The sequence below is a fragment of the Natator depressus genome, chromosome 21 (assembly GCF_965152275.1).
Source record: "Natator depressus isolate rNatDep1 chromosome 21, rNatDep2.hap1, whole genome shotgun sequence".
Taxonomy (NCBI): domain Eukaryota; kingdom Metazoa; phylum Chordata; order Testudines; family Cheloniidae; genus Natator; species Natator depressus.
In genome coordinates this window covers 11,117,418-11,144,035 of record NC_134254.1, presented here as the reverse complement: position 1 = coordinate 11,144,035, position 26,618 = coordinate 11,117,418, and the positions used below count along the sequence as shown (strand labels likewise).

Here is a 26,618-nt window from a genome sequence, read left to right as displayed (position 1 = left end):
CACGGTCAGGGACCCATTGTACTAGGTGCTGTACATGCACACAGTAAGACACCATCACACCCCCAAAGAGCGTAGGCCACAAACAGACATGACAGACAAATGGGCTGGAAGGGAAACTGAGGTACAGATTAATCCAAAGTTCACCTAGCAAATCAGTGGTCTAACGGGGACTAGAACACATCTCTCCTGATTTCCAGCCTAGTACCCAATCTATTAGGGCATGCTGCCTCCAGACCAAGAGCATCTCTTATCATGAGGCAGCACAAACACTGGAAGCAAGGGGACCCGCACAGAATAATTCCAAGTCCCCATCCCTAGAGCGAGTGGCTAGATGGGACGCGTCAGACAATTACACTCCATGTGCTCCCTTAAGGGAATCCACATCTGACCCTTGATGCTCTGTGTTTACATGGAGGAAGGCAAGAACCTAGTCAGCCAGACTCAGCTATTGGGATAGTTGCAGTGGTGCATGCAAGACGACGGATCCCTCAGCTGCAGTAAGCTGGCATAGCTCCACTGATTTCAATGGAGTGACACCCATTTACACCAGATAAGAACCTGGGCCCATCACTGGAAGTTAGGAACCTAGACACCTTTGAGGATCTGGGCCTGGACCCTAGCGGAGGCAGGCGAAGCTGCTACACACTGGGACTGGCACCGGTGCCACTTCCCCGGTGTCAAGCTCCACCAGTGCAAAGAACAGCTTTGCCGATCTGTGGTTTGGCACCAGTGCAGCTGGCGGCAATTAGGGCAAATCTCCTGGGTACACAAAGGGCAACATTTTCAAAGGTGCTTAAGTGATTTAGGAACTTAAGTCCCACTGACTTCAAATGGCCTTTGAAATTGAGACTCCGGCTCCTAAAACACCCAAAACCTAATTATAGCTCTGGGTTCGCCCCTGCCTGTCTCAGGCCTCTGGAGACAGTAATTTGCTTGCAGTGTGGGGTGGGATCCATTGTTCTGTGGTGATATCAGCCCTGGGTGGCTGAGGGAATGTGGCTCTCCAGGCGTGGAGTATGTAAACATGACTCACCCAACCACACAGGGTTTTGGCAAGGGCTGGCTGAATCACCGGGGGGGAGGAAAGACACAAGAGTGACCTCCCCACAGAAAGCCGCTGTCTCACTTCCTGACCATGACACAGCAGCTGGAGCAGGCTGCAATCAGCACAGCTCACCAACAAACAAAAAGAGCCTTATGCGTTAAAACAACAACTCAGATACCAGCCCCGACATTACCCTTCCCCTCTGTTCCATGGGATCCAGGCAGCCAACAACTGCTCCTCTCCCTCCTTTATTATTCCTGGCTGCATCCCTACTCCCCACTGCACTGACCTTTGGGACTATCGGGGCAAGGAAACCACGACATTTTCCTGCATTCCCTGGGCCAGCATGTGCATTTGACACGCTTTCCCCAAAGGATCCCGAGTCTTTTTTTAAGAAGGGTGTTCTTTCACTGATAAATAACAGCAAACATCTAGATTATAAAACTGCATAGATTTGAAGGCTAGAAGGGACCACGGTGATCAGCATATATGGATCATTTAACCACTACTGCAACACGGCCACCTCTGGGGTGGAACATGGCATCTGTTTAACAGTGCAAAGCAACACTGCACAATAGTTTAGGATGGGAAGTGAAGAAGACCGTTGTATTCAAATGAAACTGAGGCAGTGTGGATGTTTAGGGAGGACAGTGGGGTTAACATCCATACTCTTCAAGTGCCATGAGACCTTTAATAACTGCAAGTGCTTTTATGCCTCATCTGAAATCAGTTTCCAAACTTGCTTTCAGAGCAACTTGATAAACTTGCTTTCAGGGCACATGTCTGTTTCAGAAGGGAAGGTTTCAAGAAACTCATACCCCAGCAGAAGTTACTTTTCAACCTCTGAGTGGTCTATGTTGAGATTTCAGTTCGAAATCAAAGACTCTTTGAAAGAAAACCAGACTACCAATATTAAAGAGGCCTCGTCAAGTCAAATTTGTCTTCAAAGTTAAGATTTGTAAAAATAAGCTTTGACAAGAACAAAGATCAAGAGAAAATTCTCCAGCACGTCGTGATATGCTTTGCCTTGCAATGGAAAAGATGTTGTTTTTAAACAAAACAAAACAAAACAAAACAAAAACAAAAAAAAACCTCTCCTCTGCCGTGTTCGCAACCAATACGTTGCAGCCTTGTGCTAATGTTTGCTCACAATCCTCTTTTCATACTGGGGTAATTCCACTGACTCCTGATTTACACCTGTGTAAGGAAAAACAGAATCTGCGCTGGTGCATGTGAAATTGACCAGCAGTTACGAACACAAACTAATTACTCAGTTTTCATCATCTGAGCTGAAGAAAATGCTTAAAGTAAGCCACAAGAGGGGCGCAGAGTACATGAGGTTTTCAAAATTCTGTCACTTTTAAACATCTGCAGTGTTTTCTGTAAAAGAGGTTAGGAACTTTACTTGTTGGGTATTATTATTTTTTAGTAGGTGGGGCTTGATTTTCTTTACTTTGCATCTTACAGTCATTTACCCCCATGCAAAGTGAGCGCAAGGTGGGGTAAAGTGTTGCTATTCTGATCTGGTAGCATTTCACACCCACTCTGCAAAGATGTAAATAACAACACAAGGTTCACAGCAGTGGAAAATCAGGCCCATTATATCTTTAACCTCAGATGGTCCCTTTAAAGTCCTTAGTTTATAGCCTTTTAACACAGTATCACGCTTTCTGTGCATCTTGTGTCTGCCTGTGTTTTTACTGAAAACTCCGAATAAATTTGGCTCATATGGAACCGAAAGGTTAATTCCCTGCAGCACACGCTGAGAGCCAGGGGGGAAAAAAGGGACCGATTCTGAGACTTACATTGGGGTGCTTCCATTGACTTCAGTGGAACTATAATTCATTTGCACCAGGGAGAGTGAGAACAGAATCAGGCCACCATCTTAGACGCCACATTGCCGTCCTTGATTTCTCATCTGCCTTACATAAATGGAGGTCGAGGATTTTTGTGTTTATGCCCTCGTCAGCAGGGACTGTTTTAATTAATGCCTATTGAGCCCATCACAATGTATCTGGGCACTGTACAAAAGTGAAACCAACCACAATTAAAATACCGCTGAGCTGGGCCCAGCAGCTAAGAGAGAAGTAGCTGTGCTCTGCCAAAGGAAAGCATCCAAGGAGGAACAAAACAATTCTCGAAAAACCTTAAAAGGAAGAACAGGCAAGAAAGGAGGTTAGGTCTGGCCACGTCTATGCAGATCCATGATGATTCCAGCCAGAAGAGACTAGATGCACCAGTGCAAACCCTCCGTGCAGATAGGCAAAGATGCTATTTGCACTGATGGAGGTTTGCCCTGCTTGAAATTGGAATAAGCAACACTCTGCAGAGCCTCCCCTCAAAAGCAGCATTTGCTGTTCTAATCACTTCCCTCTGAGGACAAATCTTCATGACGGCAGTTTGCGTAACTGCAACTGTTATGCCAAAATTACAACCCACAAAATTAACAACAAATCTTCATGAGAAAACCATCAAGGCCCTGGGAAATGCTTTTAAAGGCCAGCAGGCAGTGTTCTCTAGCGCTCAGAACAAGGGAAGGACATGATTTTCAGAGGTGCTAAGCACCTGCAACTCCCATTGAAGTCACTGGGCTCTACTGGTGCTGAGCACCTCGGAAAATAAGGCCTGGGGATTCCTGGGTTCTAGCCTTGAGCAAGTCAGTTCACCTATAATGTGCCTCGGTTTCTCCATCTGTAAAGTGGGGCTATTATATACCTTTGTAATGTGCTTTGAGATCTTCAGACGAAAGGCGCTAAGTTCAAAGTATCCTATGCAAAAATTCTGAAGGGCCACTTAAAGCTGCCAAACCCAATGAGAAGCCACCATAACGTTGTGTTTCCCCTTGTGCCTATGTCTGGGGAGCTGTTTCCTTAGCTTCAAGGGCTTGTCTAACACACACAGACACATTTTCAAACAGCCACCTCTACTGTATCCACAGTATTTGCACACCTGCCTAGGTTTGCACGCTTCAAACCTGTGCTTTGGTGCACAAGTGGACAGGGAGTCTGCATGTGTGAAAACACTGTGTGTATGAGCACCAGTTTGCACAAGCAAAACAATGGTTGTGTGCGGGAAATTCAGGGGACTGGCTGGAAAAAAAATCGGAGCTTTGGCTTTATTTCACAGAGCCTATGGTGGGTCAGCGGAGGCTAGTGCAATGATGGTTAATGCACTGAATCCTGGTGACTGTTAGTCACATTTGTGATGCTTGTGTCATAGCAAACACTTAGTGTGGGCAAACTGTTAGGGGAACTTTTATCCGCTCGATCCTGGGCCAAGCAGCTTTTTTGTGATTGGAAAGAAACTCATTTTACAGACACTGGGAGGTCTGGACATTGACAACTCAACAATTCACTGCAATAGATGCGTCTTCCTGGTTGTCAGGGGAGAGAGAGAGAAAGCATGGGAAGGGGATGATGGGAAGAGGATATCCTGCAGTGCTCGGTCTCAGTGGCCCAGGAAGCAGAGCCTGGGGGAAGAAGAGTGTTCCACAGGGAGTGCACATAGCTCGAATGTTCCCCAGAGTCCAAACCAGAAGCAAAGGCCAATCAACACAGAGAAGAACATTATCATTTACCAAGTGGAGAGTGAAATATAGGACAGAACAGGTGCACCGGGCTTCCAGTTAACATCTGGACAGGGATCAAAGCTGCGCCGAGTTAGAGGAACTCCCTGTTTGTAAGAGGAGAGGGCACTGGCCATCACTGATGCACTATCCCCTTTCAGCAAACCAAGGGGGAAAAGACATCTGGCCCTGTCCTCCAGACAGCTAGACCCTTTGGAATCTATGACCAACGACAATGCAGAAGGGACCCTCACCCACTGCAGAAGCTGTCCAGTATGCTGTCTCTGGGACAGACCCCAGGGGCTTTGTGTTTCCTTCCTTCCTGCAAAGTCCTATTTGTAAATGGGTTGCCCCAAACGGACACCAGCCACTCCCCAAATTCCCACTGCGGAGGGGAAAGCAGTTTCGGAGAAAGCTCTTTCCAGACAGACTCTCAGCACCACTCTCCCTGACTAACATCCAAGCTCACAGGCGGTCCAGCAAAACAGCATTGTGGGCAAAAGTAATAGAGACTCTGGAAAACCAATTATTCCCTCTGCTCTAGTTCTAATCGCCTAGAACTAGATTAGAAGGATCAGCGGTAACTAGCTACCACTGACCCTTCAGCTTAAGTTACATCATTGCCTAGAAAGCTGAAGACTTGGATTTTAGTCCTGGCACTGACCTTCCATATGCGGCAAACTCCTTTCCTCTCTGGGCTGGGACAGTCTCCTCATAATGGGGGTACCTGGCATCTCAGTTAACTACAAGATCACTCTATCACCCTTCCACTCTTACATCAGAGCCACGCTGGAGTCCACCACTTGCCCACTGGCTGGGGCAGGCCTACAGTGGGGATTAGAACTAGAACGGAGGGAATCACTGGGTTTCCAGATTGGTGGCCAAAAAATAAAATATCAGGAAAAATAAATCAGAAAAGAAACGTTCACTTTGGGTGGAAACTGACATTTTCCAGTTGTACTCACCAAAACAAAACACCAGTATGAAAAATAAATTGTTTGGGGTCAAACAAAATGTCTCTTTTGACCCCAAACAAGTTTTTTTTTGTTTGCTTTGTGTTTATTACCCTTTTAATTTAAAAACCAAAACCTAGCTCGATTTCTCAACGCAACATCATTTCAAAACGAAAAGTCAGAAAGTTTAATTTTGAAAGTCTCAAATGCCATTTTGACTTTTTCTCACTTTTTGTTTTTCATTTTCTTTTTATTCAACCAAAACCATTTGCCGAATTCGACCTGAATTGGCAAATAGTTTAAAGTTGCCCTGAAACTTAATTTTTGGGCAAACGAACTACTAGAGTGAAAAATTTTGCCCACATCTATTTTGAACAGGGGGCCTCAAAAATGTGAAAATGCTACCTGCAGCCACTTCAGTCTTTGACACAGTGGTACAGTCTTTGGGGACCACACTTCCCACAATGCAACGCTCCACTTTGACCAGGGCAGCTAGGCACGCTGCATGCTGGGACTGGTAGCTGCACCTCTGCACTAAGAGACAAGAGAAACCATGATCTGCTCCATTACATGGAAATTGAAGAGAGGACCTTACGTTGCTGAGACGGGCAAAGTTTGAGTGCCCCTCCTACAGACACTAATTCTCAGTTTGAAAGCCAGTTACATCTTCTGACAGCAGGACTGGCCATAAGCACAAGCAAAGCTGGCAGCTAATCAGAGCCCCACATCCCGCACAAGCTCTGCTCCTTGTCGGATGGCCCTGTCTCTCTCTCTCTCTCTTTCTCCAATAGCAGAGACAACTCACGGCTGGATCCCAGGCTGGCCTTGCTGCAGCGGGTTTAGAAGTAGCAATGGCGGGGGAGGTTAGTAAGCATCGGAGGTGGAAAGTGCATCATGAATGACCCCTCAGCCACATGCGCTAGGGCGGGAAGTGTGGCATGCAAGTTAGGTGGACGGCTCAGGCCCCATGCCCGGTTATTACCCCAAGACAAGATGCATCTACGGTTAGAACTCCTCAAAGAGATAGAGAGAGAACAAAAATATTTACCATTAGAAAACGTCTGGGGGGTAACGTGTTGCTGGAGGTGCCTCTCCCCTGTTTAACATTATAAAAAAGTGATTTAGAAACAGTGTCCAGCAAGAAGCCTGCCTTTTAAAATTTCAATTATTTCTCATTCTCTGCCTCTCAGATTTGCAAAGATTTCTTCCCTTTCCCCCACCCCAATGAGCCTGGCACAGAGGCCTGAGCTTGTATCATCAAACCACTCCGTCACCCGGTCCATCACAACCCATAGCAGACTGCTGGGGCATTCCCCTCCCACGTCCTCTGACGCAAAGAGGCAGGATTCTCATGCTACAGGCTGGAGGCGAGGGGATGAAAGACCGAGGGGTGCAAAGAGAAGTAGTGTTAGTTGGTTAGTATTTAACGTGTCTCCTTGTTTGGTGTCTAGCTCTTCGCTATCTGGGCAGCAGAGTGTCGCCCACACAACAGGATCAAATCTGGGGGGATGTGTAAGGGGTTGTGAGCTACAGGAGGCGTGTGTGATGGGTGCAGGGGAGTCTGACTGAGTGTAAAGGCAACGAAGAGGATCTGAGTCCATATGGTCTTGTCTGTTCGAGAAAAGGTGCACTGGTCTGATTTAAAAATCCCTGTAGTTAAACTGGTGCAGACCTCCTAATGGAGAGGCACTTAAATCAGTTTAGCTTAATCCAGTAATATACCAAACTAAACCAATTTAAGCAAGGGTTAAATGGGCTTAAAGTGGGTCTTCGTTAGGTCGTTCGCTCTTGTTTAACTAGATCAGTTTTCAATCCATTTAACTGCAGCTTTCCTGCTAAGGCAAGGGCTAAGGCAGTCGGTGTTATGGACACCCCAAGGGCCCGATTCCGCCCTCACTCTCCCTGATGTAAATGAGGTGTGACACTCACTCACCCTGATGTAAATGAGGTGTGACACTGGTGTAAAAGTGGTGAGAGAGAAGAATCAGGCCCCATGGGTGCAAAAGAAGAGTGTGACAGGAAACGCAAGCAGGAGGGAGGTGAAGGAGGAGTAAGCCCAAGTAACTCTGAGCACATTTTAACATATACCTTCTTCTGCTCCTTCACCAGTAAGCAATTTAGACCCCCAGTGCCCACCTACTGATGTGTAACTGCCCATCACCTGGGAATCTGGCCTTGTATCACCAGCTTCAAGTCAGTAGCAGGGCCTGGAGCTGTATTCTGTCATAATCTGCATAGCAAATATCCTCCCGGGACAATCCCATGGAAAGCACCCTTGGAATGAACCCAACCAGCCTGACAGGGGCTGGAGCAGATCCTGGGAGACAAAGGGAAGGGGGACACAGCCCCACTGAGCCAGGCTGCAGGGGGCTCAGGGCGGGGCAGACATGTCACAGAAGGTGAAGATAAGTATGAGGAAGAGAGGTCCTAGAGGAGAGGTTTCAGGAGCAGGCAGTAGGCTGCTGCCTGGGGCAGGGAGAGGGGACGTGAGACGGGCAGCTCCAGGGAGGTTGAGGCTTGGTACAGGGGGTTCCAGGGAGGCCAGGGCCCAATGCAGAGGGCTCTGGGGTACGCGCGTGACACACATGTGCTGGTGGGGTTGCTTGGGGAAGGCCGAGGCCTGGCAAGCCGGGGGTGGGGTGGGTGGGCGCCACAATGGACCAGGTCTAGGCAGCACCGGCAGTGAGGTCTGGAGCAGTCTGCACCCGGGGGAGCCTGGGGGCTGAGGAATAAAGCGCCAACTGCTGCTTTCATTAAAATCGATGGCAGAGGTCCCAGGGCCTTCGCCTTCACTAGGGTCAGGACTGAGCCTGAGTCAGGCTTTGGCTTTGCTTCCCCCATGGGTACCATATGACTGTGTGGATCCCTGCCGAGTAAGACGGATCCACTGTAGCAGGCCAGAAGGAGCTGGGGGAGTCATTTCTCCACACGCTGGGCCTCCTGAGGGCCGCCCGAGCCAATTCCTCACCCCTCCACAGAGGAAAAGCCAAGCAGATGGGCCTGACCCAAGGACCAGGAAGCACAGGGAAGGCGAGCGTTTGGGCAGTGCTTCCCCCATACGTGCACAGCCCATGTGGAACTGATTATCCCCCAGGGATGGCGAGGCGACAAGAGACAATCAGAGTGTCTGAGCAAAGGGCTTAATGAGAAACAAACTCCAGAGGCAGGCCAGACTGAGTGGAGGGGCCAGGACAGAGCCGAAGAGAGGAGGAAGGTGAGAAGGAAAAGAGAGAGGAGTGCGATCTACTCCCAGACGCATCAGGTCCTCAGCTCTCTGCAGCGCTCAGTACAGGGCAAATCCTAACGGGCACCCGAACCTTACTCTGCCACCAGGATTTGCCTCAAATGTCCATGGCTGGACAAACCAGGGGTTGGGAAGGATGGATGCCCCCAGGACACCTGGGCAGGGGGTTTAATTTCCTTCCTCTGCAGCAACGAAGAGGGAATATCTCCTGCACGGTCAGTCTCTTGTGACCGTGGGGGCGTCCAGCATGGAGCAGAAGACATCTTGTAGATGCACCAGGAACGGCTGCCCCAGCCCCCCGTGCTCCTTCCCACATTAGAACACCGTGTAACATCCTACCGCTGCTCAAGCCAATTGCACTGATGCGAACGTCATATCTACCTTGGGCACAGGTCTGCACTCCTCATGTTGCAGTAAAGGGGGGGACAGACTGGAGCCTTGGGGAGAAGAACAGGCCCTCTAAGGGAGGCAGACCTGCCTGTAATATGCTCGCCCCATTATGGCCAACAGAATGAGCGGGATGTGAGGTAGGATGGGGAAGTCCAGCTGCAGGGGATCAGGCGTCTGGGGAGCGGGCCATATTGCAATCAGGGGCAGCGCTGGGCCGTCTGGGGAGCGGGCCATATTGCAATCAGGGGCAGCGCTGGGCCATCTGGGGAGTGGGCCATATTGCAATCAGGGGCAGCGCTGGGACATCAGGGGCAGCGCTGGGGCGTCTGGGGAGCGGGCCATATTGCGATCAGGGGCAGCGCTGGGGCGTCCGGGGAGCGTGCTATAAAGCAGTGTTGCCATTTCTGGGGAGCACAAACCACGCCTCGGGGGAGCACTTTTGCAGGGTGACTGACACCTCCACCAGTGACAGTGCATCTCCCAGACATGTTTTCTCCATATGGAACCACAAAGCCTCAAGTCCAGAGCTGAGCTCACAACTGCAGGCCTGCTGCTTTCCTCTCTAACGGCGGACGGAAAGAGCCCCTCCCATCATGCGAGGCTGACCTGACCCGCTGCAAAGCACTTTAATCAACAGGGCGGGGCGGGTTTGGGGGCTGTTGAAAAGGCTGCTTTAGAGAATAAACAAATACATAAGGTCATCGGCCTCCCCTCCCCCGATCCTGGAGCCAGGGTGGGAGTCATGAGGGCTGGCCCCTGCTCCGCTAGGAAGCATGTTATTCATTATCTGCATTTTTAAAAGCAGCAATAAAAAGCAGAAAAATGAAAAACACCGGCCGCGGCCTAATGAAACTGTCATTCAAATGAAGCCACCCCGCTTCCTGCTGGCTGGTGTGAGCTGAAGGAGACCTGCATGAGGAGCCTGCTCCCAGCGGCCCTTCAAACGCACCGCATTCAATTTCAAAGCGCTGGGCTGTGGGAGCAGGTTTGCACTCCCCTCCCTGGAAACTTTATTCCCCTTGAAATGATGAAGTATTTCAGAGGAAATGGAGAAGGAAGGGGGAGGGCTGGGGGAGCAAGGGAAGCTGTTTGCTGAGACCCGGCCGTAAAACAAAAAAGAGCAGTTATAAATATCCAAGCAGGTACCTAAGCCTCCTGCCTGACTATAAATCTGTCAGCCGGGCATCCCTGCGGGGAAGGCGGGATTGGCTGCCTGTTAGTCACAGACGGCAGCACAATCCCGCACTGTTCGCAGTTTAGGGGACTCAGATGCACTCCGATGCTACCAACCATGCTGGGCTGGATCCTGCCCTCACTCGCACTGATCAGCACAGCCAGGTGTAGCCAAGAGCAGAACGTGGCTCATCAGACAAAGGGACGGGCAATGCTGGAAGCTGGCCCCATTTGAAAGGGATGCTGTGTCCGTAACTCACATGGCTGCGGGAGGAAGGAGCGGCAGAGTGGATGCAGTGAACAGACCCCCTGGGATGAGTCCAGAGTGGGGCATCAGCTGCTAGTCAGGATTTGGGTGGCCTGTGTTACTACTAAAATGCTTCATGGCTGTATTTACTTGCATGCATGGAGGTGAGTTAGTGGGAAGATAAACTACATGTCCTGAATCGCACAGGAAAATATTTTCTAAGGGGTTGGGAAAATATGAAAGGGGATTCTTTGGCCAAGATTTTCGGAAGTGACTGTTGATTTGGGGGCTCAACTTGATAAGATACCTTAAAATGTCTGACTACGGAGACCCTTTAAAAATCAGGCCCCACAAGCTATGTGTCCTAAATCCCTAGACACTTCTGAAAATCTTGACCCCCATCCTTTAACAGAACATTATTCTGAAGCCTTGTACAGGCCTCAGATAAGGATTTCAAAACGCTAGCTAGACATTAAAGCATTAGGCTCCGGTGCCCTGGGAGGTAGGTATTACCTTATTTTACTGGTGAGGAAACAGAAGCACCTACCACTGAAATGACTTTCCTAAGGTTACAGAGTGAGTCAGTGGCAGAGCTAGGAGTGGAACCCAGGTGTCCAGCGCACCCAGTTCTCAACTCTAACCACTAGATTTCCCAGCCACAGAAGGAATGGTTAGGCCAGAGGATGGAAGGAGCCCTGCCCGACTTGTGCACAGAGAATGCAAGGGAATATCTGGAAAAACCAAACATATTTACAGAGATATGGAAGCACCTAAAGATGCAAATAGGGGCCGAGTGGGAATGACAAAGCTCTCAGCAAGTTAGGCGACTAAGTACAATTGAAGTCAATGGCAGTTACGCACCTAATTCTGCTAGGCAATCTGCATCTTTAGGCACCTAAATAAAAAAACCTTGAAAAATCTGGCCCCTCATCTTTTCCCCTGTTAAGACCCTAGAAAAAAATTGGTGTCTGTAGAAGAAAGATTTTCTCAAGGGAATCTGCAACCCAATTTACCATACCACTGGCAATTATTTGTGTGTGTGTGTGTGTGTGTGTGTGTGTGTGTGTGTGTGAGAGAGAGAGAGAGAGAGAGAGAGAGAAACTGAGGCGTTGCCATGAGGGTGGAGAAATGCAAATATGGTACTGAACTTCAAAGAAAGGTGAGGAGGGCGGTCCTGGCCATGACTGCTCTGTTAGTTTCATTTTTATTCCTAGTTCAATCAATAAGGGAGGGTGGGGGGAAATCACTAAACTCCTGGAAGATCATGAAAACTTGAGCAATAAGCAGCAATTGTTTAAAAAGACTAGATCTGGCCACCCAACTGTACTTTTTTTTGGTTAGAGTAACACAACTGTGATTGGAAAGTGGAAGGCAGGAGGATTGAAAAGAGGCTGAAGGGCCGCAGAAAAAGGGTAATCAAGAGCATCAAAGCAAGGGGAGGTACCCCAGAGACTAGCGTTATTCATTATTATTTATCATTTGTATTGTGGTGGAGCCTAGGAGCCCTAGTCCTGGGCCAGGAGCCCATAATGCTAGGCACTGTACAAACACACAATGAAAAGACAGTCCTGGTCTCAGAGAGCTTAGGTCCGGTCTAGTTGAATCTCTTCGTTAATGACGCAGAACCAAGGATTAAGCTGCCCATTCATTACATTTACAGATAATTCTATATCGGAGGAGCTGAAAACACCAAGGAGGACAGAGAAATACCAAGGGAGCCAGAGTGACTGGAAACGTGATCAGAAAACACCACGAACACAATGAGATTCAACTCAGAGGAAATGCAATCGCTAATATACCCAGGGGCACTAACTTCCCAAACAGATATACAATGGGAAGGAGAGGCTGGAAAAACAGCAGGGCAGGGAGATGTCTAGGGGTGACGGTGGACAATAATTTAGACAGGCATTTGCAGTGCAGTATTGCCACAAAAAAACACCTGAAGCAGCTTGGGGCTGCATAGGTAGAGGCATCACATCCCGGAGCAGGGAGGCACTAGTTCCTCCCCATGAGGTCGATCCTGTTCCCACTGAAGTTAATGGGAGATTTGCCATTGATTTCAAGAGGTGTTAGAACAGGATCTATACGGCTCTGGTGCAAGAGCAACCGGGGGTAAATACCTTGGTACCAGAAAGATACTGACAAACTGCAGGGTGCGCACAGGAGAGTAGCACGGATGTTCAGGGGGGTAAGAGGGAGAGATGAATAGAAATAAATACACAGATTATGCATCTGAAGAAGTGGTTTTTTTACCCACGAAAGCTTATGCCCAAATAAATCTGTTAGTCTTTAAAGTACCATCGGACTCCTCATTGTTTTTGTGGATACAGACTGACACGGCTACTCCCTGATACTACACAGAAATTTGCTCACTAAAGTCTAAGGGGGAACAGGACACACATATCCGTAAACACCAAGAAGGAGTGAGATTATTTAGGGAGGCAAAAGGGGGTAGAATTAGGCGTAATGTGATGAAATTAAGGAAGGGAAAACTTAGGGTCTGAATATCAGGAAAGTTTTCCTGGCAGTGAGATCTCTTAAGGTGGGGAATTATCTCCCAGGAGGCAGGAGTGGGAGCCCTGTTCCCTGGGAGGTGGAAAGTTAGACTGGACAGATCGCATGTGTGAAACATGGAACAGTCCCACAGGCCAAGGAGAGGGACGAGATGGGCTTTCCCGGTGCGAGCTTGTAGAACGAAGCTGCCTCATGGAAACGTGTGCAGGGCATTTTCTGTGCCTGCACAGCAGGGGCTTGAAGAGCTAAATCTCTCAGTTGCTTTTAATTCCTTTTTTATTTTGCAGTAAGAGCTAACATGTTTACAGCAATTTGTGGACTTAATCACTTCCCAAATGTAACATTTTTTTAAATCAAATCAGCTGTTAAACTGCGCAAGCATCTGAAACTAGTAAAACTTCTATCTCCGTTTGATGTTTTACAATTTGAAAACAGACAGAGAAAAAAAGCTGATTTGGGGGGTTGTTGGGTTTTGTTTTTTCATTTTTGCAAGACAATTGTTGGTGGGCTGAGACCTCATGGTGCCAAGTTCCTGCTGGGAACAGACTCACGTCCAAATCTTAACTCCCCCATCATTCTTCCCCAAAGACTAGAGGATAACAACACAAGGGAAGACAACAGCTAGCCCAGAACAAAGCTTCAGATCCCTCGTTCTTTTCCTAGAGCACTCTCCTATGTGTCTGCTCGAAAATGTGCGAGTGTGAGAACAGGATTGGGCATGCACATGCAACTAGCCACGTGACCATGTGCACAAGAGCCCGTGAATGAATGCATATGTACCCCATACAGCTGTCTGCAATTACAACACATGCTGTCACGTAATATATATAGATCTATGTATTAATTAAGCCTGTACAAAAGACTTCCCCACCCTTGCTAGATTACTTAGAAACATCCTCAAACATACTGAGTCCAATTCTGGTCCAGCTCTATTAAACCACCAATGATTGCTGGTCCATTTGAACTAAAGGAGACTTTCCAATTACCGGACAGCAGTACAGGGCTTATGATGTGCAGCTGGATCACTCTCACACAAACACACACACACACCCTACAATGAAAACCTGTGTTGCTCTTTAGAATACCTAGATTTCTTGTGGGGGGAAAAACTCCACTATATCTTGGAAGCCTGAAGAGCTGGTACTTTCAGTGGGACCCAGAGCCAACTGTTTGGCTGTACAGAGCCAGATCAGAGAATAAACCTTTCACAGCAGTATTGACCCTCTCTATACAGCTCTGGATCCCGGGCCGGTGAGTGTTACAGGTTGGAGAGGGAGCATTCAGTGAACTTCAGTGGAGTCTGGGGCAGCAGCCTTGTAAGCAAGCAGTCTTAGTACAAGAGCGCTGAGATCCACAGCCCAGCCAGAGCGCAAACACATACACACACAGGTGTGATCTAAGCTACAGTTCTCACCTACCTATGCACGTTTTCCCATCAGCGTGCAGCACAAACTTCACATGGCAGCCACACTTGGGCCCTTGGTCTGTATCGTCACACGTGTGTTGGCATCCTCCATTTCCATAGTTACAGGTCACTGCAGGGGGCAAAGAACCCACAGTCAAGAAGTCGGCAACAGCCTAGAGCAGGGAGCAGGTTCCAAACATCATCATCCCACGCACTTGGTCTGGACTGCACATGAGCAGGGGAATGCAGGCTGTCTGGAGATTGGAATTGCCACACCAAACGGTCCCCTTATGCCAACATCCCATCTCCTGCCACACTGAATTAGGCTAAATGATCCATTTAGTCAGGCATCCTGAGCAGGGCACTGGTCCAACTGACCCAATACCTGATGATCAAGCCATTTAGATCATCTCTAGGGATGTGAGAGAGATGTTCTATTCGTACGGCCCCTTCTGTCTCTGGACTTTCTTGGCAGTTTTTGTCATGTGGACACTTGCCTACTAGGAACTCATCTCCCCAGCTTGATTCGCACTGGCCAACGCACCATCCCATGGTAGCGACTTTCAGTTAATACCCAGCTGGGCCATGTTTAAACTGGTGTCCTAGTGATGGAAGGCTGAGAGCCGCGTGAGAAAACGAGCCGAGGTGAGGTGAGAGGAACGAGCGGCTCTAGAGTTAGTCAGATCTAGATCCTGTCACCCTAGGTTGTGAGTTCAAATCCAGCCTAGGGTCAAGATTTTCAGAAGCGACGAGTGATTCTGAGTGCCTGACTTCAGACACTTTAAAGGGGCTTGAATGTCAGAAAGTGCTGAACACCCACCCATGAAAATCAGTGCCCCAAGTTGGGCCCTCAAAATTGCTAAAGTTTTGAAAATCTTGGCCCTAATTGGTAGTGACAAAGTCATTGCCATTTCATCGCTACTTGGAGGACAATACCTTACACAATTCAAAGGGGAAGTAGTAAGCTGGCATCATGGCCTAGTGGTGGGCTTCCTGCCTATGGTGCTGGAGGTATCAAGTGCAAATCCCAAGGAAACCCAAGTAGCAGAAATGAAAATTATAGTTATTAGCTTGGAACAGGTGGGATTCTCTGGCCTGTGCTATGCAAGAGGTCAGACTAGATGATCACAACGGTCCCATTTGGCCTTCAACTCTATAGGAACAGGAACTGATAGGACAGTCCCAAATACACAGAACAACAGGGTTTAGTTCCAAGACTGCTCAGGGAGATCTTGGATGGTTTAAACTTAAAATTTATGAAAGGATTTAAAATCCAGGGTTTAAAGAAATTTTTAAACTGAGATGTAATTCTACCTAGTAGATTTAGCTGCCCAATTCCCAATCCCCTAGGCAACTGGGAAAGTCTCAGCCACAATGGTTAAAAGAAATCCTCATAAGCCATTTCTAAGTCTCTGACTTTCCCTGCAGAAATCTTAGCAGAATGACACTACCATGGGGTTTCTTGCTTCTTTCTCACAGGCATCTACTACTTGTCAATGTCAGAGAGTGGGCTAGAAGGACCACTGATCTGGTCCAGCATGGTAATGTTTACTCAGTAATAAAAAATTTATTAGGGATGCGTGGGATTTTCAAAAACTCTTATGTCACTTAGGTGCTTTGAAAATCTGACCCAATGTTCTTAAGGAGGCAAGTTGCTCTTTTAACTTATCCCAGAGCGAGAATCAGTTTGCTGGATTCAAGCTCCATTTCATCCTTTCTGCCGAGAGAAAATAAAATAACAATCAAATAAATAAAAGATTTAAAAAAAAATTAAAATCTTGGCAGCACCAGTGAATTCCTGGCCTGAGATCAGAGGGGCTGACAACACCGAGTCCCCGGGCAGATGATTCTTGTGGTTCTCTGGTGTGCTAATCTTCTACTTTAAGACTAAAGCTGATCAGACAGCAGGCTCGGCCCCGGTGTAAGCCCAGGAAGAGCAGTAAAGTCCACGCAGCGTTATACCAGAGGTGACTCTGGCCCGTTGTCTCTGCAAGAGAACGAGCTACGGGATTTTGTAAAGATCTCACTGGGGGATGTTGAGCTGTCGGGACCCCATTTTAATTACTTCTGCATTATCTGGGGTTGCCTCAGCCTGCGCCGGCAGCGGCCCGCGCCCACAGACACAACAACACACGCAAACCACTGGAAAGCTGGGCAGGCAGACAGAGACGTCCGCGACAGACGCTGCAAAAGCAGTGAAGGAGACTGGCTGGAAACACGGCCCTTAAACCTCAGAAAATCAACCCATTTGACAACTGGGTGTTATTAAGCTTTTATTAGGAGTCAGGATTCCTGGGTTTTATTTCTAGACGGTGGGAGGAAAGTGCAGAGCAGTGGAAGGTGAAGTGGTCTAAATGGTTAAAGCCGGGGGGGGGGGGGGCGCAAGGAACGGGCGTCAGGGCTCCTGGGTTCTTTACCTGGATCTGGGAGGTCTAGAGCATAACGCAGGGTGACTGGGAGTCAAGGATCTGGGGCTTTGTCCCCGGACTTGGGAGAGCAGTGTGGTCTAGTGCTCAGAGAAGGAGGAGATGGAGTCAGGACTCCTGAGTCTAGTGCTTAATGCAGGAAGTTTGGGCACTAGGGGGTCTTGGGTTCATTTCCTTGGGTAGGTGGAGAGGGTGGCTTAGAGCAGGGGGTGGGAGTCTGGAGAGCCACATATTATCTTAATAAAGGAATGGTGGTGGCCATGGAGCTGCATCAAGGCCCAAAGCCCCCTGAGAAAGGTGGGTCTCACGACACGAAGCTGGGCTGGTATCCCCCAGGCTGAAGCCACAGCAAAGGCGGGGAGAGGAGCAGCCAGGCACCGGGCTCTTACGTTTGCAGTCCCGCTGGTTCTTGGTGAGCTCGAAGCCCGGCCGGCACTCGCAGGCAATGCCCCCCTTGGGGGTCTCCCGGCAGATGTGGGCGCAGCCGTGGTTCTTGTTCATGCAGTTCATTCCTTCTAAAAGAGAGAAGAAAACACATAAAAGCTCCTGCAGGGCTCGGGCCATTGGGGGTCTAGGATGAAGGGTGAGTTTCTCTCATGCTGGCTGGGGCTCAATGCAAGTCACTATCTCAGAGGGGCCAGATTACCAGTCTCTCGGGCACAGCCTAGATCCAAGCCCAGCCTGCACTGAAACCTCTGCTGTCTGAGAGTGCCTGGGGGAAGTATCCCACAGCCCTACCTAGGGTTCTCTGAGGACAGTTGTCCACATAGCCAGCTAACACAAGCCTGCCTATAACCCCCTCCTCGCTCCACATGCACCCCACCCTCACCCCAAAACACCTTTGACTCCCTTCAAACCCCTCTTGCCAGCCTGGGTCAGATCCAGCCAAGACATGCCTCCCCCACGTTTGAAACTAGCCCCACCTTCCCCCTCCTGCACAGGCCACCCATCCTTGGCATGCCCATTCCCCACCTCCATCCACCACACCACCATCACTTCTTCCTCCTGCCCCAATGCCCACTCCCCCTCTACCCTCAGTGCCCTTTTTCCCTCCATTCCCGCTTTGCTCACCCTCAACCTCCTCCCCATGCTCAGCCCCCACCATACATCCCCACCGCGCCCCTCTGCACCCAGCGTCCTTCCCCTCTGCCCGCTCGCCATCACCCAGTGCCCATCCACAGCCCCTCTCTAATTATCCTCCCCCGATCTGGCCTGTCCCCCTGCTCTGCTCCCCAGTGGCTTCAGCAACAAGAGGTTGTGCCAAGGTGCCCAGGGCTGTTTCCCGGAGAGGAGCTGGACAGCTCTAGGAGGCTGGGCTGTCAACATGCCAGAGGCAGCATTAGCTGCTGACGTTGCTGTCTGGGCTATCCAGGCTGCAAACTAAACAGGGCGCTGCTGACTCACGACCCTGGATTGCTTTGGCTTTTGCTCTGGTGCATGGAGGCCGTGTCCAGAGCTCCGTCCCCAGCCTGACAGCATCCATCACCCTGTATCGGCCACCTGCCATCAACAGGAGCTGGAGCCAGGCTTCCCCCTGGACACAAAGGGCGGGGCGGGCCTGTCACATTGTATGGGGCAGCTGTTGGGGTTACTGTGGGGCCTTGACATTGGCTCCAGCCCGCTCCAGCCACCCCAGGGAGTGGGAGGAGCTGCAGGCACTTGGGGTCATGGTGCTGACCCAACAGCCAGCCCCAGGGCAGCATTCAGGGGCAGACTTCAGCCCTGGTGGAGGTTATGTGGGATGGCAGCAGTTCCCACCCAGGCCAGGGGTGGGGTGTGCATGGCACCCTGTCTGCCCACAGCCCCTCCCCACAACCTACAGCGCACTCCTGTCATGGAGCCTCCTTTGGCACGGAACACCACGGGGGAACGGCTCCCTGCAGGCCAAGCCACGAAGCACCCTCCAAGGTCCCACGGTTCAGATTTCTGCTGCCGGCAGCAGCATGGGTCCCTTCCGCGCTTTGCTGTTCTCCTTGGCAGGCCACTGCAGCTGGGAGCGGGAGAGGGCTCGACTCTGCATCTGCAGAGCCGTCCCCGCCAGATGGCGGCACGCGACAGCCTCTTCCACACAAGCTGCCACCCCTGACCCACGGCCCTGGTGCACAGCCTGGCCTGCCTTCCCCTCGCGGTGCCTCGGCTCCTGGAAGGGTCTGCACAAGAGCAGCCTTGAGCCCCATGTGAGACTCCAAAGGCACAAAGTGTCATTCTGTAATGACCAGGCACAAACGCCAACTGGAGACTTTGCCAGGGAAGCCTTAGGAAGGCTGCAACTTGGGGGCAGAAGCCCAGCTTATTCCGCAGCCCACGGAGGAAGGCTGTGGTCAAACCACACGCATTGGCGCCAGGACTTCTGGGTTCTATTCTCAGCTCTGCCAATGGCTCATTGAAATGCCTAGAGGGAGTCATTTCCCTTTGCTATGCCTCAGTTTCCCCATTTGTAAAACAACGGAGAGGGATGCTGGCCCCCTGTCCCCTTTGTAAAGCGACTGGAGACCCTGGTGTGAATTAGCCCAAAGCAAGATTCTTACTGGCCATGAGAGGGACACATGCTAGGGGAAAGCAACATCTGGAGGAACATTTTACCCTAACACACCCTATATCTGGCCAGAAAGCCAGTGCATTGGCCTCTCTTAGTGCTGAAAGCCGAGAGCAACCAACCAGGTCTAATCAACCTCCTGGTCCCTCTCCCCCAGGTAACTCCAACCTCCAGCTCTGCTCATCCCATCCCACCCCTACTCAGGTTGGGGTTGACCAAGATGCAGCCCCAAACCCATCAAGGCTGGGCCCCTGGGGAAAGCAGAGATCCAGCCAGTTCAGAGCCATGACGGAGAATCTCAGACTCAACTAAGCCTGGCCCAATGTGATCAACACGTGTTGGACTGCTATGCTGGAAAGGGCTTACGGCTACCAGCAAGTGTGTCTTTGAGCCACATCGCAGACCTTGCTGACACTGATGGGGTTGCCACCCACCCTGCATTCCAGCTCAATGGAAGAAGCAACTAAGCTCCTTTATGGAGGAAAGTAACAAATATTAGAAGCCATTGCCCATGGCGTGGCGCTGCATGGGCAAGTCAGAAGATGCATGAACTTGGAGAACATAAGAGGGGGTTCCCTGGGGACTAATTACAGATGCAGGTGGTGAGGGCATTGATTGGTTGCAGCTGTTTGTGTGGGTGTGCGAGGCAGAAAGCCCGAGAAGCAGTCATGAGCATGGCCCTGAGAGGGAGCAGATACAGAACTTTTTGGGGCACAGGACTGGCCGGTGAGGCAGGCTTGAGAATTGCGAGCAAGGAAACGGCTTGCTGTTGCTGGTCTGTGCTGCATTCAGGAAACCAGGACTGCGTGCCTTCTCAGTAAAGCAATAGGACTGCACCAAACAAATACCTAACCCAGATGATCCATTTCTCTTCCTACAACCTTCCAAGGGCCTTGAATATTGGCTAAGTGCTCGGGCCAAGGGACAACAGAACTGTAACTCATCATCTCAGGGTGGGCTGTACGGGACCTGGCCTACCAGGGCAGACACCCTCATGTTGCAGGACTGCCCTGCAGGGGCTACCTGCAAGGGAAGCTTTCCAGAGCCGTGCCCCATGCGTAGGCGGGGAGATGGGAACGCGGCGGGTATGGTTGTGATTAGAGACCTACACACACACACACAAAATCAATCAGAGCATTGTTTATGCTGGGTAATAAAGCGCCCGGAGAGAGGGGAAAGGAGCCAGGGACCGGGCAGTGGCAGCTCACATTCCCATTCCAGTGTGTGCCCCAGGGGAATCCTAAGGCAGCGGCATGGTGTGGGAGGCAAGGTAATGTCTGTCTGTGCCCATAAGCTGCATGAAGTGTTGACAACCGAGGCAGGATTTACATCCTGCCTGCCCTGAGGAGCAGCAGGGGAAAGGGCAGAGGGGGGAGGGTTTGGGGAGCTGCTGGGCTTATGGTTCTTGTTATCTTAGCCATGCTCTCCCCTCCCCTGCTCCCACACACACTTCCCCCATCCCAGTCAACCGGACAGTCTCTTTTTCCTCTCTGCCCCTCCCCGCCTGCCCCCTGACTTGGTCCCGGTCCTGAGGCTGAGGAGCTGCTGATGGCTAGAGCCAGACGGGAGACAAGGAAAGGTCACCTGTAACCTCAGCCGCCTAAAGCTAGGTCCAGCGGGTGCTGAATGGAGCACTGACAGGAGTTTACGTAACATTTAACAAAACCCACAGCCAGCTGGGGGGAGCGCAGGGACCTGGGGTGGGTATACACACAGCCCGGTTCCAGGAAGAGATTCCATGCTGCGCGCTCAGACCCCACGAGTCTGCCCGCCGTGTGACGAGCAGATGTGGCCAGTTCAAGGGGGGGAGGCTCTGGCTCCCTCTGGCGAATGCAGAGTCGCAAACCCAGGGCCTTCTTGGGGTGCTTTATGGTGGGGAAAGGGGAACTCACTGTGTGAACATTTTATGGGCGCCACAGGACAGGTAACTGGCTCAGCTTAGAGGTGTCAGCAATGGCAGCCTTTCCGAAAGGAACTCACTGGAAAATGAGCCAGCAGCTAAGAAAGTGGGGGATCCCAAGGGGAAGGTGTTGGGAGAAGGCACCTCAGGGGGTTGGAGTACCTTGAATAGGGTCGGTGAGATGTCTCATATACCAAGAGGCACCCTGCTTAAAAACACAGAGGGGAGGTGGGGTAGAGTCAGGCCTCGGGGTTCTGTTCTCAGCGTGGGGAGGAGAGTGATGTCCCGTAGTTAGAGCAGGGAGAGCTGGGATTCTGGGAGTCAGTATCTGGTTCTTTTCTCATCTTGAATAGGAGTCGAGTGTGAGGTCTCGTGGTTAGAGCAGGGGGAGCTGGGAGTCAGGACTCTGGGGTTCTATTCCTGGTTTGAGGAGTGATGCCTAGTGATCAGAGCAGGAAGGGGGCAGGGATTCAGGGCTCCTGGGCTATATCCCTACTTCTGCCACTGACCCAGTGTGTCAGCCCTCTGGCTGCCTCCATTAAACCTGTTCTTCAAATGAGGACAGCCTGGTGCTTCTCTGCCCCACATGGAGGCGGCGACATACTTGGCAGCACTCAGTATTAAGGAGCTGCTCTTTAAGAGCAGGGCTGCAGGAGGGTGTGCCCTTTATGAAATGCCTCAGCATGCCTCTCCGACCCCCAGGACTTTGCTGACGTAGGGGGCTGTGTCCTGGCCTTTCCGAAGCCAGCTCTGAACTTCCCTCCTCAAAGGGAAAGGCCAGAGTCCCCTGCCACGGGGCCTGCTCCCATCCTGGCTCTCTCGCCTTTTACTACATTTTAATTGTCTCTCTTTAGAAACGGGAGCTCCTTTCCAGATCCCATAAAATCCAGCACTCGAAGGCACACAGGGCTCCATGCACAAAACACAGGGTCGCTCCAGGGAGCCAGGGCAAGGTTTAGAACATGGTAGGAGGCCTGTCTTTTTGCCCTGAGCCTACGCCTTTCCCAGTAGGAGGCACTTTGAGGCAGGGTGCAACGCACCAGAGCAGGGTAGCGGGGCAATTCTTTCCCAGGTAGATCAGAGCAGGGACGCGGGAGCACCGGCATCAAAGTGGCTACATGAAGAGGTGAATGTGTGGGGGGCAGACCTGAGGGAGCATTCTGCCTAGCCTGCCGGGCACAAGCTGCAGTGCTGGATGGAGCGACTGCCCCCCAGGGGTCTGGCTGTACAGCAACGGGGACAGCTCATATCCACCATCATGCTCCTGCCTCTCCACAGTCACAGAACAAGCAGGGAAGCCCTGGGATTTCCCCATTACAAAGCCATAGCTGACAAGGGCTTGTGGGGGTCGCTTCCGTATCAGTGCCAACGTCCAAAAGGCTGAGACTCCAGGTGCTCCACACCCTGGCTGTGCCCCAGATCACCAAGGACCACGGGGGATGAACACAGCACAAGGCAGTGGGGACAGGCACATGGGTGGGGCTGGCGGGAGTGTACCCACACTGTATTAATGGGACTGAACCGAGGGCTCCAGGGCTCACCACTCTAAGGGACTTCCCCTCCAAGCCTAGCTGGGGTTGCAGGTGGCTGCTGAGCGAGAGCGTGGGGGACATGGGAACTGATACTGGTTTTTGCAGGGATGGGTTGCCTATCGCCAGCCATAGGGGTAGCAGGTTCTACAGTGCCAGGGCTCTGGCTGCAGTACAGTTGGTTGGGTTTTTTGAGCCTGTGCTCTCGTCTCACTTCTTCGGATCCCCCCGAGGCTACACCGTCCGTCTGTGCAGAAGGGGTTAAAACATTTAGGCCCGGACCCTGTCTGCCTTGCACATGCTGTCCTTGCATCACCTACATGGCAAATCCAGCGCAGCTCTGCTCTGCTCTAGATAATGGTGATCATCTCGAATTGCACTGGCAGGCAAGCTGTCCATAATTACAACCATCCTGTGTTCAAACCACACGAGTCCTGGCCTCCGTGCTGGCTCTGAAAACCCCCACTGTGCTCAGAACCGAGCTCCTTTTCAGTGGCCCTAATTCCGTCCCTGGAGTGAGATCCCTCTCTTCGGTCTTACTGCTCAATCTCTCCTTTAATAGCAAGTACCAGGCCTGCCTGGCCAGCCCCTGCCCTCTGAGACCTGCTCTGCACACGCAGTACTTCTGAGCTGTTTGTTGGTGGGAAAAGCAGCCACAGCCCTTTGCCTCTCATCCAAACGGTGGCTTGTCTTGCTTTTTATTGCTTCAATTTACTACCAGCTATAGTTTATGCAACCTGCAGCCACACCACCTTGGGTTCTGATCCTGGCAGCTCTCACCAGCTAAGCTAGGTTAATACAGAGTTGGGAGACCTCCAACAATAACCCCAGGGCTGCCGAGAGGGCCTGTTGCTAACTCTCTCTTCCAGGTCAGTACTGATGCAATGCCCAAGGATGGTGCATCTTCAGGACATGTGCCGTCATTAAATATGCCCGAGGATTTCATGTGAGAGCAGGAGGATTTTTGTTCTGGCGTGCTGGCCCAGCTCCAGGTTAGGAGAGCTGCAGCGGGCAATTTCACCTGGGAGTAGGATTCTTCTCCACTTGCTCCCCTAAAGCATCATGTTGAGCTGTTAGACAGCTGCTGCCTTCCATCCCGGCCTCTCGCCTGCGCGTCCAGGGGGTAAGCAGCAATTCCCCTGCATCTGGCCTGTAAAATGCTTGGCACTATAGAGAATGTAAGTTACTATAGCCACAGTACTGTGGAGAAGTTATTAACAGAAGACTCTGGCAGCCCTTCTGTGCAGAGCCATGGTAGAAGTCAGGACCGGTAACTGGCATCCCCTTTGGCAACAGGTGCCTCCTGGGAGCCACATTGCACTAGAAGAGCAAGTGTGAGCTGCCCTGCTTCACCTCCCGATCCGCCACCTGTGTCCCATCAATGCCTTGGTCTCACAGCAGGGACCCCGTTTTTGAACAGCATCATCTCACACCTCTGAGTAGGAGTCTCCCACACAGAGATTCTCCCAGAGACTCTCTCTGACCAAGTCTCTCCCAGTTGAGCCCCACTTTCTGCTCCACTTGCACCCCTCCCTTATGCCGTGCTGTAACCAGGCCCCTTGTCCACTGCTGTGCAAGACACGCCCATGGGAAACACAGGCAAGGGACCTTCACGCCAGCACTGAGCCATCCATCCGCCAGCTCACAGCCATGCCCCTCCCCTGGCATCCTGTGTGCCACACTGAAATGCAGCAGGCCCAGCTCTGCCCTTGCGTACACCAGCAGGGCCCCATGCAGGCTGTCAATTTACTGACCATTATCCCTTCTTTGAAGCTCACACCTCACCACCCTTCTCCCTCCCCTAAGCATGTTCCCCTCTCGGCAAAGGACCCCCCACCCTAGAACTCACTCGCTGCATAAGATGCATTTATTGTGTCTCGGTTCTGGTTCTCCTAAATCTGCAGGCACACCCCGGCCACAGCCTCAGCTTCAAGGCTTCCCTCGCTACCACCCTCTAGGTGCTGAGGAAATAGCAGCTTTTAAAAAGAGACGATCAAACCTCATGCTGCAGGGACACCGATTGATCACCCATAGAAGGTCAGGACGGTCTCTTCCCGCTCCTCCCCACCGTCTGCATTGTCCAACTGACCAAGTGCATTATGGGCTTTTCCGCTCTGTTCACTGAATCGCCTGGAATTGCCCATACTTGGAGGCAGGAGAGCGGACTGAATGGCCAGTTCTGATCCTGTACTGCACAGACCGCCTTCCCAGGTTTCTTAATCATTCCTTCCGCACCTCCGTCGCCAGAGCGGGATTAGGGTTCTGAGGAGCGCAGCTTTGCCAGGAAAGCAGGATTCCTTCTGGATCAGCCACAGAAACCTCACACCTGCCTGTTCCTGCACTTCCCACTTGCCTTCTCCTTCCTGCCAACCGAGTAATCCCCCCGCTTTTAGCCAATGTTTCCTGCTCCTTAAACCATTTATCTATAGACACGCAACTCCAGCTGATAATAAAGGTAAATCCAATTGCTGAAAGAGGCAGATGGGGGAGGGCAGCTTTAATGATGATTTAACTCAGACCTCAAGCGTTGTGCTCAAGCTGTGAGTTGTTGCTGGGTATTTTCCACCCATTCAAAAGAAGCTCAGCAAGTGTAGAGATGGCAAGAAAACCAGAGACCAACATAAGTCAAGGGGCAGGGGGCCCAATCTGAGGGTTGATTTGTTTGGGGCAGAAGGCAGGGGCTTGCATTACTCCTCTGCATTACTAATTACAGATGCAGGTGGTGAGGGCATTGATTGGTTGCAGCTGTTTGTGTGGGTGTGCGAGGCAGAAAGCCCGAGAAGCAGTCATGAGCATGGCCCTGAGGGGGAGCAGATACAGAACTTCTTGGGGCACAGGACTGGCCGGTGAGGCAGGCTTGAGAATTGCGAGCAAGGAAACGGCTCGCTGTTGCTGGTCTGTGCTGCATTCAGGGAACCAGGACTTAGCGTGCCTTCTCAGTAAAGCAATAGGATTACACCAAACAAATACCTGACTCAGATGATCCATTTCTCTTCCTACAACCTTCCAAGGGCCTTGAATATCGGCTAAGCGCTCGGGCCAAGGGACAACAGAACTGTAACTCGTCATCTCACAGGTTATCACACTGTGGTTCAGTCCAGCTGAGAGAGACAGGAGTCCCAGAATTTGGCCTTTCCTGATCTTCCCCTCTGCTGGTGGCTGGGATTGACTGCAGTGACCTCCCCCTGCCTGTGGGTGGGAGCCCCCAGCTGCCTTCCATGCTGGACACCAATGCTGCAGCAGGAGGCTGCAGTCTCCCCAAATGAGTCAACAGCACCACCCACCCACGCCCCGCCAACGATATACCCAGAGGCTCCTGTGCAGTGGCCCGCGGAGCTGTCACCCAGTGGTCAATGATTTGAGGCACCTCCATGTATGGGCTGCCCCACGTTAAGCACACTGCAGATCTCGCTTTCAGAAACCCTGAGCGTCCACAGCTCTAACTGAAGCTAACGGGTGTGGCAGGCGCTTAGCATCTCCGCTAAAAATAAAAAAATAAATCAGGCCCCAGGCATCTCAAACTGGCCTCTTTAATCAGTGCTGGCTCAGCCCACCACATGGTACTCCCGCAAACAGCTTCCTATGCTGGACCCAGCCCGGCCATGGGGAGTCCAGCTGTCAAGTGAGGAGGGAGCGAGTCCAGCAGAAAGAAGAGCAGCAGGAACAGTGAGGATAGGTGAACCCAAGCAAG

The 26,618-nt window shown here is 51.2% G+C and overlaps 1 protein-coding gene across 3 annotated transcripts in view; it reads right to left on the bottom strand.

Moving 5' to 3' along the window:
• The window catches only part of SCUBE3 (signal peptide, CUB domain and EGF like domain containing 3), a 96,545-nt gene that overhangs the window by 31,302 nt on the left and 38,625 nt on the right, over positions 1-26,618 (bottom strand). Inside the window, exons 5-7 of one of the 3 annotated variants that reach the window (XM_074936101.1) lie at positions 17,352-17,477; positions 14,550-14,666; positions 6,612-6,659 (exon numbers count right to left, since the gene is read on the bottom strand). In XM_074936101.1, coding sequence (XP_074792202.1) covers positions 6,612-6,659; positions 14,550-14,666; positions 17,352-17,477 — 291 coding nt within the window. The remainder of the gene's footprint in view (positions 1-6,611; positions 6,660-14,549; positions 14,667-17,351; positions 17,478-26,618) is intronic. The other 2 variants (XM_074936103.1, XM_074936102.1) reach the window with 2 other exon arrangements.